This window comes from Erpetoichthys calabaricus, chromosome 10, assembly GCF_900747795.2.
Source record: "Erpetoichthys calabaricus chromosome 10, fErpCal1.3, whole genome shotgun sequence".
NCBI lineage: Eukaryota > Metazoa > Chordata > Cladistia > Polypteriformes > Polypteridae > Erpetoichthys > Erpetoichthys calabaricus.
The window spans coordinates 104876289-104889477 of record NC_041403.2 but is presented as its reverse complement, the minus strand read 5'-3'; the positions used below and the strand labels follow the sequence as shown (position 1 = coordinate 104889477).

The 13189-nt window shown below is 36.6% G+C and overlaps 1 protein-coding gene across 2 annotated transcripts in view; it reads left to right on the top strand.

The window, feature by feature from the left end:
• Nucleotides 1-13189, top strand: part of elmo2 (engulfment and cell motility 2) — a 137489-nt gene that overhangs the window by 37462 nt on the left and 86838 nt on the right. For both annotated transcript variants that reach the window (XM_051932860.1, XM_028811693.2), the window contains exon 4: nucleotides 11447-11589. In XM_051932860.1, the coding sequence (XP_051788820.1) occupies nucleotides 11512-11589 (78 nt within the window). In that variant the 5' untranslated portion in view covers nucleotides 11447-11511. The remainder of the gene's footprint in view (nucleotides 1-11446; nucleotides 11590-13189) is intronic.

Below are 13189 nucleotides of genomic sequence, written 5' to 3'. Positions count from 1 at the left end.
AGGTCCCCTGATTCTGGCAATCTTGTGCCTCACACTAACCTGCAGTCTATGGGTGACAGGACCTTTAGCTGTATAACACTCAGACTTTGGAATGACCTCTGTAATTTATTAGATTAGCTGACTCAATTTGTTCTTTTAAAAAACAAATTCATTTACTTATTTGGCTGATGCCTTTATCCAAAGCTACTTACAACATTTGAGATACAATTGGTTACATTTCTTTTCCTAATTGGAGCACAGGCAGTTGAAGTGACTTGCTCAGGGTCACACATTGTCAGTGGAGGGGATTTGAACCTACAACCTCAGGTCCACTGCCTTAACCACTGCACCACACTGCCTGCCCTTAACTTAAAGCTCATCTGTTCAGGAAGGCATTCACTAATACTCTGCCCCTTCTTTCAGTTTACGTCTCTGTCCTGATGCTGAGGGTAATTTGTGTGTGTGCGCGTGTGTGTGTTATCACACAAATTATTTTATTTGTTCAGGCATTTTGTCTATTATTGAATTTAGTATTTTACTCAAGTTTATTGAGTTTTATTCTATTTAATAATTTGTATATACTGTATTCATCTGTTTTAGTGTTCTATGCAGAAAATATATCCAATGTTACATATACCCTGTGTTCGTTCTGAGACTCTATGAAGCGCCATGAGCATGGGAAAGGTGCTAAATAAATATTATTATTATTATTTTTAACAGAACAGGAAGTCTTAATTTTAATTTACAAAAATGAAACCTACTTCTTGTTCCACTGTAATAATGTTGTCCGATTTAGATGCAGCGTTTGACACCATTGATCATTCCATTTTACTACACAGGCTGTATAAAGACATTGGGCTTACAGGCAGTGTCCTTGCCTGGATTAGTTCTTCTTTATCAAATCAATTCCAGCATGTACAGAAATGTGGTGACAGTACTCCACCATTATACACAGAAATGAGATATGGTGTCCTGCAGGACTCAGTACTATGATCTTTACTGTTTTTACTCTACATGCTTCTAATGGGAACTATCATTAGTAAACATAACGTTAAGTTTCACTTGTACGCAGGTGACACACAGTTATACCTTTCGTTTTGTTCAAATGCCATTTCTCCAATGTTGTCCATAATTTGACGTGTTAGTGAGTTAAAGGAATGGATGGATGAGAAGTACTTGTCTTTGAACACAGATAAAACAAAAATCTTAATTATTGGAGGGAATGATGCTGATAGCAACAATATTTTGTCATTATTTAACTCAGTTGGAATTGCCTTTAGTTTTACTGAATCAGCCCATAATCTAAGCATTATCTTTGACAATAGCATATTGTTTAATGCCCACATTACAAAACTATGAAAAACATGTTTTTTTCTATCGTAAAAATGTTGGAAAATTAAGGTGTTCTAATTATGCAGGACACAGAGAGACATTAATTAATGTGTTTTTTTTCTAGTACATTTGACTACTGCTTTCATTTAATTCAAAATGCTGCTGCAAGAAGTATTATAAGAACAAGAAAGTAGGCTTACTTATCTCAGCTTATCATATCTTACAAACGAGAGTGCACATTAAGATCTCAAGATGCCAGACTGCCTGTGTTTCCAAGGATTAACAACATAATAGTGGGAGGTCGAACTTTTTGCTACAGGGCCCTGAAGCTGTGGAATAGTCTGCCTGCTACTATAAGAGATGCCTCTTCAGTCTCAGTTTGTATGTCCCGGCTGAAGAGTTTCTGCTTCAGTTTAGTACACCTTGAGTAGAGCAGCTGATTAGCTGTACATACTGCATCTCTGTTAGTCATTAGTACTAAAATGTAAGTAATACAATATTTAAAAACAGTGATTAACCCTCCCCTATTCTCTTTCACTTTTCGGTATCCTCATGTGGTACTTGGTGCCACTGTTCTACTGCCAAGTTGTTTGCCTTCCTATGGAAAAGGTCCTTTTATCAGATTGGCTGGCCCAGCACTGACTAAGCTGTAGAATGGGCAGTAGTGGAGCGGCGGCTAGTTGGCCGAGATCTCCAGGACTACAATTAGCTGATGGTGTTGCTTTCACATGTTAATTAGTTTCTACTTTGTTTTTCAGGTATTATGCACAAGATGCATATGGCTCACCAGGCCGTCACTGGTGACTCTTTTACCATTTTCAAGACTTACAATATTACAGTATGTAAAATTGGCTTTAGTAGTACATGAAAAAGTCAACATCAGTTAAATTATTCAAATAACTGTTTTTCTTATCCACTCAGTGGCATTTTAATGTTATTTCAGCATTCCCTTTGGAAAGCAAAAATCTGTCACCATTCTCTTAGCAGTACTGGCTGCAGGCTATTTACTATGCTCGTTGGATGTAGCATAGCCTTTGCGTGTGGCTTTTGTGAGTAGTGAGTAACTTACAATAAAATACGATGGTTGTGTTAAATGGTTGTGTCCCAGAAGTAGTCACGTTTATTTGCTGTAAAAGGACATATGGGTCCAAATTGTAAAATACAGATTCTCTCAATTGGGCTGGCCTTTTTAATTAACATCTTATTGTACCTGAATACACAACTTTGAACTGCAAATGACTGATGAACATCATGGTAACATGCAACATGTGATGCAATTATGCTAAAACAAAACAGCAGCTTTGTATATATCTGATAAAGAACATATTAGTTTCTATAATTGAGAGCAGCCACAGAAAACACAGGACTGAAGAAGACTTATTAGGTACAGTGGAATTGTGAAGAGGTTGATGGATCTGAGGCCTGAATTTCAGTGGTGATTCTAGAATGGGATGGAATGCAATGAGATTTTCAGTTTTATTGATAAACCCCTTTCATGCAACTGTATCCTCCCTCAGCAATGTCATCCCTCACCTCTGCCATGCTGATTGTGCCGTATTAGAAGATGATACTGTCAAGCTGCTGTTGAATGCCATTTTGAAAGCTAAAGCAGTTGTTGGTCACTTATGGAGCACTGTCTGTGAAAGACAGTTCTAACATGAAAGCATGTGCAAAACCATGGTGTCCTTGTTTCCAGCACATATAATCCGTATTTTCTATAATAAACATGGTAAACAAGCATAGGAACAAGTTGACTAATGCATATACAAACTAACAAGAATTGTCACAATAGATTACAAATACAACAGTGTAAATGTCAAGCAGATGCTTTAAGGTGGGCCTATTTATGGTCTGACCTGTGTTAAGTGTTACATTAGCATATTATATAAGAAAGCAAATAAATACCTAATGGCCATAATGTCATTTACGTGTAATTTAATTTGTTGTAACTCAAAAAACCTACATCCAACAGCTCCAAATAGTACTTGAAGAATACTCATTTTCTCTACAACTGTTTCCCCATGTCTGTCCATTAGTCTCCTGCTCAATCACACATGAAAATCTACAGTTTTTACTCTTGGATTTTAATCCTCTCTCTCAAGAGTTGCTTATACTGCACTGTATTTGCTTGATCTGTGCCACACCGTTTCTTCTTCTAATTTAATCTTTTGTGCAAAATACTTAGTAGACAAAGAAGAGTCATGAGCCATCATTATATATGAACTCCTGGATGGATGTCCTTTATTTACATCTGGCCAGGTGTAATATGACTGGTTAGTCGTAAGAGAACAGTTCCTTCATTGACATAACATTTAAATGTATTTAAATTTACTTCAGTCAGCATGCAGATTAACAGTATGATCTAGTTTTTTTAAGGTCCCAAAATAGTTAAACATATTAAAAGTCCCCTAAGATTCGAACTCTGTGAGCACAATTATCCTTCCAGCATAGCAGACTTTTCCTTAGTCCACATTTAAAAGACCAGTGCACCATTATAATCCACTAAACTGATTCAGTTCCTCCTTCCCCATTGACTTCAGTGCATTACACAGAGTTCGGCACAGTTTGCAAACATTTATGTGATTTCTCCAAACTCAAAACGAAGCAAATTCAGCAAGGTTTGCTCACCCACTATCACTTACTCAGTTTTTTTTTTATCCTGCTCTGTTTTTCATCATTCTTCTATAGATTGTCCTCTTGCTTTCTTTGTTAAGAGCTTTGTGATAATGTATACATTAAAAAGGTACATGTATGTATAAAAAAAAGATTAATTAGTGCTGCAGTGGTCATTGCAACTGCTTCATGAGTCCAGCATTACGGGTTTAAATACAGTTCCTGGTCACTCTCTGTGTCTGTGTGAGTGTTCCTATACATGCCAGCTTAATTGTCAACTCTACATTGGCTCTGTGTGCATGAGTACATGAAGGGATCCTATGGTACACTGATATTGTCCAGGGCTGCCCAGTCTTGCCAGGACATGCTTTGTCTCGTGATTTAAATTAGTCTAAGAGGCTATGTTACTGTATGTATGTAGGTTTTTAATGAATCTGTGTGAATGGTGTTAGACTGCTTGGCAGGGTTTGTGAGGGAATGCACTTTCCACAAATGAATTCTATGTTGTCTTAGCATCTGTTTTAAAACAAATATGAAATAACAGACTTACATTCAAACATATGCCTTATGCACAGTTTAATTTGGGCCTTGTCTGGCAAAATATTAATATGTGGCAGGTAGAAAGGTAATTGGCAAAGTTGCATACTTCTTATTCATTTAGCATTTCCATATGCATACAGCACAGTCAACTGGTTTGCATTGCCTCTAAAGCTTAAATGGGGAGAAGTTTGATATGGGCAATACCAAATGCTAATAAGTACTTTCAGGTTCTTTACTTTTGTTAGCAAACAAAGGCAAAAAAACTTTGCAAACCTTGAATGATTCAATAGAGATTCACTGACTGTAAGAAAAAGAAAGGAGTTAGTTATGGGTGCGTTTTGAGAAAAATGCAAAGATTTTAATGTTAAGTACAGTACAAACAAAGTGTGAGTAAAGTAGATTTATAAATTATCCAAACTTAAACACTTCTTTGAATAGACAGATCATTTTAAATGCAATCATTAATTAAAGAACAAAACAAGAATTTAATCTAAGTGGTGTATATTATTGGCTACCAGATGTTTATGGCATTGATCAAATAAATCTTGCTAGGAAACAATGCATTTAAAAATAGCAGATTGGCATCATGCTGCAAATTTGATGCAAACAAATGTGATAAACACATCACATAAAGGTGCAGAACATTTATTCTGTATGTGTGATACTTCTTTTTGGTTTTCAGCTTCATTTAGTTTGGAGGAAGATGCTACCTAATTCCAACTGTGGCAACATAAACTCGGATCATTGCCGTAGAACTGAGTGTCTTTGCTTCAGTTGAATGTCAGAATTAATTCTTTGTAATCAACTCAGTCATTGAAAACACCATTTTTCTCTTAACAGCAAAATAGCAAAAGCTGGTGGATGCATTATAGTGATGAATAATTAAAAGTAAAGAAACAATGATTCCCTATTGGGAAAAAAAGTCAGTGGTTGACTTCAGACGAGAAGGGAAGTAAAGAGAGGGGCTCCATGGTATGTAGGCAGGCGATTAGCCAATCAGGCACAAACAGTAAGAAATTAACTAGCAGTGAATATTCAGTAAGTGAGTTTTTCTTAGTATGAAGGAAAAAGTGTGTAATAATATGTGCTAGATTGAACAGTTCTTATCAGTCAGGAAAGCACAGTACTTAAGAGGACAACAGCATAAAGGTTCATTAATATGAATGAATAGAAATGGCTTGAGTGGAGAACTTTTAAGTTAGAAATAAGAGGGACGCAAAGTTAGGAGAACAGAAGAGTCAAGTCAACCTCATAGAAGGACAAACAGCAGGCAATCGAGAGGGAGAATGTTACAGGAGCTTAAGGGGCCAAAATAAGTAAAATAACTGTAGTAGTACTTTAATCTAGTTTTTTGGTTTGACCATTTAAATTAAATCATTTAATTTTAATTAAAAAAAAGTTTGGCAAATTTTAGTAACACAAAGTCACATTTTAATAATGAGCCCCATTGCAAGTGCAGTGCAATGCAAGTCCTGTTGGATGTTGGACTCATTAGAGGATGGCTTGGAGAAGCCAGTCTTCTATGAGGGCCACATCTGCAGGAGGTGCCAGCTGATCCAGCACTTTGAGCTCAAGGTTGCTGAACTGGAGAAGGTGTTGGCTTGCCCTCGTTGTAGCAGAAAATTGGTGGACTTGGCCCAGATGTCCTTTAGAAAAATAGTGTGCACCACAAGGTGGTTCAGGATGAGATTCCAGACCAGGCAGTTAGAAATAGGCTGGTCAGGGTCACAAGGCGCAAGATAAATGGTGCACACTATTTGGGGACATCAACCCCAGAACTGGAAGCGTCAAACCACTTTCAGGTTCTTGGGGAGCTGGATTCTGTCTCTGAAAATTGTGAGGTGTTAAGGCAGGCATGAGAAGCCCCAACGAACCACCTCAACATTAGTTCCCAGAAAGAGAGAGGTAGTGATAGTTGGAGACTCAGTCATTGGGGTGATTGAAGCGCAGGTTTACTCCAGAAACAGAGAGTCTCACATGGTATGTTGCCCTCTGGGTGCACAGGTGGGACACCTCTCTGAAAGAGCTAATAGGTTCTTAGAGTGGGTGGATCTAGTTGTCATTGTCCATGTTAGAAAAAATGGCATACATGAGGATAGTCTGTCAGTTCTGCCATCCGAATTTAAAGAGTTAGAGAGTTAGGTGTCAGGCTGAGGAGCAGAACTGACAAGGTAGTCTTCACCAAAGTTCTGCCTGTGTCATTCGCCAGTCCAGGTAAGATTGAGGAGATTAGAAAGCTTAACGCGTGGTTCAGATATCGATGTAGAGTAGAAGGGTATAGGTTTATGGGGCATTGGGACTCCTTTTGGAATAGATGGGACCTATTACATCAGAACCAATGTGTTGAGGAGGAGTAGGAGTAAGCTAGTTGAGGATTGTTTAAACTAAGATGTTGTTGGGCAAGGAGTTTAGGACAGGCCAGGTTTAGAACTGTACATGAAAAACAAACAATTGTGTAAAAATAAAAATTTAAAGTAATATAAAATGAGTAAAACGTTAAAACAGCTTGTCTTTATGCTAGAACTATCAAACATAAAACAAGTGAGTTGGAGTTGTATATAGCGGAGTGTAATTATAATATTATAGGAATACCAGAAACCTGACTAAATTAAAAAAAGACGGGGATGAGTATAGGATACAGGGATACACAATTTTTTGAAGGATAGACAGAACAGAAAAGAAGGTGGTGTAGCAGTTTTTGTTAAACAGGATTTAAACACAAGACCTCTTCAATTGGACCTATGAGCTCTACCGTAGTGAGGACATCTGGCTTTGTTTGGAAAGCATTAGGGAAAGAGGCCTTTTTAAGAGTGTGTTTTTGATCAATCAATGCAGACAGCATTAATAATATTAAAAAGACAAGTTTACAGGAGGATATTACGGTCATGGGGGATTAACTACTTGAATATTAACTGGAATAACCTTGCAAATAGTGCAGTAAAAGAGCAGGAGTATTTAGAAGTAATAAGTGACTGTTTTTTAAAACAGTATGTTAAAGCACCGAAGCACTGGGGAAGCCTGTCTGGATTTAGTATTTTGTAATAAGCAGGATAGAACAGAGTGTAGAGGCGATTGAACCATGTGGTCAAGTGACTATAATAATACAATTCTCAGTGTTTTGGAAGGGGAAATTTTGATTTTATGTAGCAAAGTCTAAGGATTTAAGACTGGGATAAGCTTTTAAGTGTGGAGACAGTCGAGGAGCAGTGGAACAGGTTTAAAAATGTTTTACATGTAATGCAGGATTGGCACATGCCTAAATTTGGAATTTGTAAGAAATTAAAAAAAAAAAACTCTCCAATTGATTTAATAGAGAATTGAAAAAGAAACTGCAAAGGAATAAAACAGCTCCTATAAGGTGTATAAGACTAATAACCACAATGTGAATTGTAGGGCATATAAGAACATGAGGGCAATAATTAAGAAGGATATTAGGGAGGATAAAAGGCAGTTAGAGAGGAATAAGAGATTCTTTCAGTATTTTAGTAGTAAAAGAACAGTCATGGAGGAAGTGAAGTGCATCAGGAATAGTAATGGGGAATTAAATAGATACTCTAAACTTGCATTTTTCTGAGGTCTTCACATATGAGGAAGTAGATAAACTTACTGCGGTAAAATGGACTTCTAAGGAAGTACTGAGTGATTTGCAAATTGTAGAGGGAAAAGTGCTGTTTAAATTAATTGGGTTTAAATCAAACAAATCATCAGGACCACATAATATTTATCCTCAAGTAAGGAGGTTAGCAAGTATATATATGTAAACCCTTGGCACATATTTTTACGAAGTCACTGTCCTCTGTGGAAATTCTGAAGGACTAGAAAATGGCAAATATCATCCCATTACACAAAAGACTGACCAAGAATATCCAAGCATCTATAGGCCTGTAATCTTAAAGTGCATCACAGATAAATTAATAGAAGGAATCAGTAAGTTATGAATTGAGCAACACATGGCAAGAAGAGGAGTTTTACTGGACAGTCAGCACGGGTTCAGAAGCTTGAGGTCATGTTTTACGAACATGCTGGAATTCTATGAGGAAGCAACAAAAGGATATGATCAAAATGGATCATATGATATTATTTATCTTGACTTTCTGAAAGCCTTTGATAAAGGTGCCACATAAGAGGTTGGGCATCAAACTTAAAGAAGTAGGAGATAGATTGTTAATTTGTAGATGGGTGCAAAATTGGTTCAGACACAGGAATCAGAGGGTTATGGTGTGAGGAACCCTATCAGAATTGGCTGATGTTTAGAGTAGTGTTCCACAGGGGAAAGTGCTAGAGTTACTATTATTTTTAATATATACAAATGATATTGAAAATAATTTAAGTAACAAGCTGGTTAAGTTTGCAGATGATATCAAGCTAGGTGGATTGGCAGATAATCTAGAATCCATTGAATTTATTACAGGGAGAGTTGGATAGCATACAGGCTTGGGCAGATTTGTGGCAGATGTAATTTAATCTAAGTAAATGTAAAGTATTACATATAGGAAGTAAAAATATTAGGTTTGAATATACAATGGGAGGTCTGAAAATCAAAAGTTCACCTTATGTGAAGGATTTAGGAGTTGTAGTGTACTCGACACTGTTAACTGCCAGACAGTGTTCAGAAGCCTTTAAGAAGGCAACCAGAATGTTAATATTAAATAGCAAGATGTGCAGAGTGCCTGTACAAGTCCAAGGAGTTTATGCTCAAGTTGTATAATGCATAAGTGAGGCCTCACCTGGAGTACCGTGTACAGTTTTGGACTCCAGGCTACGAAAAGAACATAGCAGCACTGGAAAATGTCCAGAGAAGAGCGACTTGGCTTTTAAGTTTAAGCAAAAGAAGACTAAGAGGAAACATAACTGAAGTGTTTAAAATTATGAAGGCAATTGGATAGAGACTGTTATTTGAAAATAGTCCATCAAGAACACGGGAACATGCAGAACATCCAGAATTACCTTCGGCTTTGTACCCGATGCTGCCAGTATACGCCTTGTGTACTGACAAACCTGCAGTGAAGTAAATTAGTTTAGATTCTATGGATTGATTGATTGATTGATTATTTAATAAAGAAGTGAGAAATAATTTTGACTGTTATGGTCTAGAGAGTTTCAAAGCATTAAGTCCTGAAAAATACTCAAAATGCCTACTAGATAGAGGGGGGAACCTGCCAACCCCAGCTAGTCACACAAAAAGGGTAGCAAAGTACCTTTACATATAAAAGATTTATTTTCAGAAAGGGCTCTGCTGAACAGTGAAGCTTCAAAGAGCACAAAGGCATAGCTGAAAATGCCTGAAATAGTGAAGGCAACCCAAGGCAAAAACATTCAGAATACAAAAGAACAAAAAACCAGAATACAAAGTCAAAAACTGGTTCAGGTTAAAAAAATCCAGTAAATCACAAAAAGCTCAATAACAATAATCACAAGAGAAAATCACCACAACTAAGCTGTGAAACACCATATTTAACTTCTGAATGCTATATAAAGGACAAAGTAATGTCAGTACATTTTGGTACATGCTGAAGTCGATGTGATAAACATGAACTAGATCATGCAAGGACAGTGCTTGAGGGCCCAAAGTAATTTAATCTAGCCTATGACAAAAAAGTGGTCAATGGTGTCAAAGGTTGCGCTTAGATCTAAGATATGATTTAAATAAATACACGAAGAAATAAGCCATAAAAATACATTTACTGTATTTCATGACACGTTTTATTCATGCTTAATTTTTAATTTGGTTATTTACTGGCACATTTCACAATACAGTACATTTTTTTATTTTTATAATAATATATTTTATTTATATAGTGCCTTTCCATTTTGTTTGACATATTTCTCCATAGCTCCCAAGATATAATGCATGCTTGCAATGTGCTATGCTTCTGCTCAGACTTTTAGGAGTGATCAAACTCCATATTTGGATTCCTCACCTGGTCAGTGTATGTGTGAAGTTTGCATGGTTTATATGGGTGTTTATATGGGTTTTCTCTTCCTGCTCCAATTTCTGCCCATATTCCAAAGATGTGGTTAGCTGGTGACTTAGGTTAATCTGAATTGAGTGCAGCAGTTGCATACATACACATTTCCCATGATACACTGGCATAGATGAATTAATTAAGAAGGCACGTTCAGTTATGGGATGTACTCTGGACTTGCTAGGGTTAGAAGCAGAAGTGAGAAAGAGGGCAAAACTGATGGCCATTATGAATATTACTGCATATCCTCTCCATTACACACTTTTATTGTGTACTTTTACCCAACAAATCATTCAACAGAAGTATGTCTGGAAGTACTAATTGGCAATTTGTATACGTACAGCAATATGCCTTTATAATGCTTCACTGTGGCTGCTCACTTATTACTCTTAAATGTGTTTGGGGGATTTTATTGTTTGTTATAATATTTCAGTATTTCTTGAAAACAAATAATCATCTATCAAGTTTAGTTTAAAAAAAAAAGGATTGAATTATCACAAGTATTTATACTTATATTTATGCCATCCTTTCTGTGTAATAATAAAAGTAATTTCTTTACATTTATATAGCACTTTTCTCACTATTCAAAGCACTCTCCACATAGGGAGGACCCTGGACATGAACCAATGATCTCCTTATTGCGAGGCAGCAGCACTACCACAGCTCCACCCTGTGTAGATAGTTGCATTGATGGTAAAAGGAAGGAACAAGTGCCATTTTAAAAAATGTGTGTAACCAGAAAACAAATATGTTTTGTTCATGAATTATCAATTCTTCAAATGTTTTTGAACATTCCTTTGTGTGTCTCCATATTACTTTTGGATAACCATTGTTTAAATTTGTATTGGATAGCACCAAAGCTTTTTGAAAACCAAAAACGAAAGAAAATTTTGATCAATTGCAGTAATTTCAGGAACATTCCTAGTTACTATCACATTGGATGAGAAAACATCTCAGAAGTGAAATTGTGTTTTGTATTGTTAGTTAATATATTCTTGTTATTGTTGTCTCCGCAGGTAGTTTTTTTGAGTGAAACCTCTCCCCTCTCCCCAATCTCTTGTTCGCTTTGTAAATCACAGTGATGCCGCCTCCATCTGACATTGTGAAAGTGGCTATCGAATGGCCAGGTGCTAATGCCCAGCTAATTGAGATTGATCAGGTGAGTGTGGTTTACCAATCTCTTACTCAGCTGTGAGTTTTGTTTAGTACCTCATGGAAATGATGTGTCAGCAATGATATAGGATAGCTTTCATAATGATTTATGTTTCTGTTCTCTTTATTACACTTCCTTTGGTACTAGGGTGTTGTACCGTGTTAGCCATTATGAATGTAGAGAAAAGCCAAGCAAAATGACACCTTTTATTGGCTAACTAGAAAGATTACAATATGCAAGCTTTCGAGGCAACTCAGGCCCCTTCTTCAGGCAAGATGTAATTACATCTTGCCTGAAGAAGGGGCCTGAGTTGCCTCGAAAGCTTGCATATTGTAATCTTTCTAGTTAGCCAATAAAAGGTGTCATTTTGCTTGGCTTTTCTTTACACTTCCTTTAATATTTATATATGTCTTTAAAAATAAAAAAAAACACTCCAGATGGACCAGAGTAAAAAAAACAAAACAAAATTTGCAGGGGTCCAAAGGCCAAGAGACCACCCAGCACCCACTAGACATTAAACCTAAAATAAATGATGTAAATCAGTCCTTATGGCTTTCATGCTTCACGTGCAAGAATTAAATGATGATAGTCATGTGGACATCTGGCCTTCAATCCATCAATGTAGGGTTGCATGATGCCTTGATGAGGTGGTGGTGGTGCAGATTGCCACCACAGAAAACCGGTAAAAGAACAGCAGTGGTTAGAATGGATTGTGCAGCCATGATAAAAATGATAATTCAATGTACATATAGCTTGACAAGGATACACCAAAATGTAGGCATGACAAAGCCATGTTAAAATAATGGGTTTTCAGCAGTTATTTGAAATGCTCCACCATATTATCTTGGCAAATTTCTATCGGTAAACTATTCTGGATTTTAGGTGCATAACAGCAGAAGGCTGCCTCACCACTTTTTTTTTTTTTTTTTTTTAAGTTTAACTCTTGGAATTACATAGTAAGCAGACACTCATTCGAAGATTATGGTTACGACGTGGAGTGTAAGGTGACAGGCATTCCAAAATACAGGATGGAACTAGATCATTGAAGGCTTTGTAAACCTTTAGCAGTATTTATAAATTCAATTCTAAATGGCATGGGTAACCAATGTAGTGACATCAAAACTGGAGAGATGTGCTCAGATTTTTTTTCCTAATTAAGATTCTGGCAGCTGCATTCTGCACACTTTGCAATCGATTGATGTCTTTTTTGGGTAGTCCTGAGAGGAGTGCGTTTCAGTCATCTAATCGACTAAAAACAAAAGCATGAACTAACTTTTCAGGATCTTGTGGAGTTATAAGGGATCAAACTTCTGCTTTATTCCTTAAGTGAACAAAATGATGTCCTGGTAATCTGATTAATATGTGATTTAAAATTTAGGTCAGAAACAATAATTACCCCTTTACCTCTGTTTTGCCTTTTAAGCCTAATGGATCAAGTTTATTTTTAATACCCTCACTATATCCATTTTGTGCAATAACTAAGACTTTTGTTTTCAGAAACACAAGTAAGACATTCCTTCAGTGAACCAAGAGAGTCAGGGTCTTTAGGTGCTATTGATAAATAGTTGTGTTTTCCCCTTAAAGAAATTTAAACACATTTAACAAA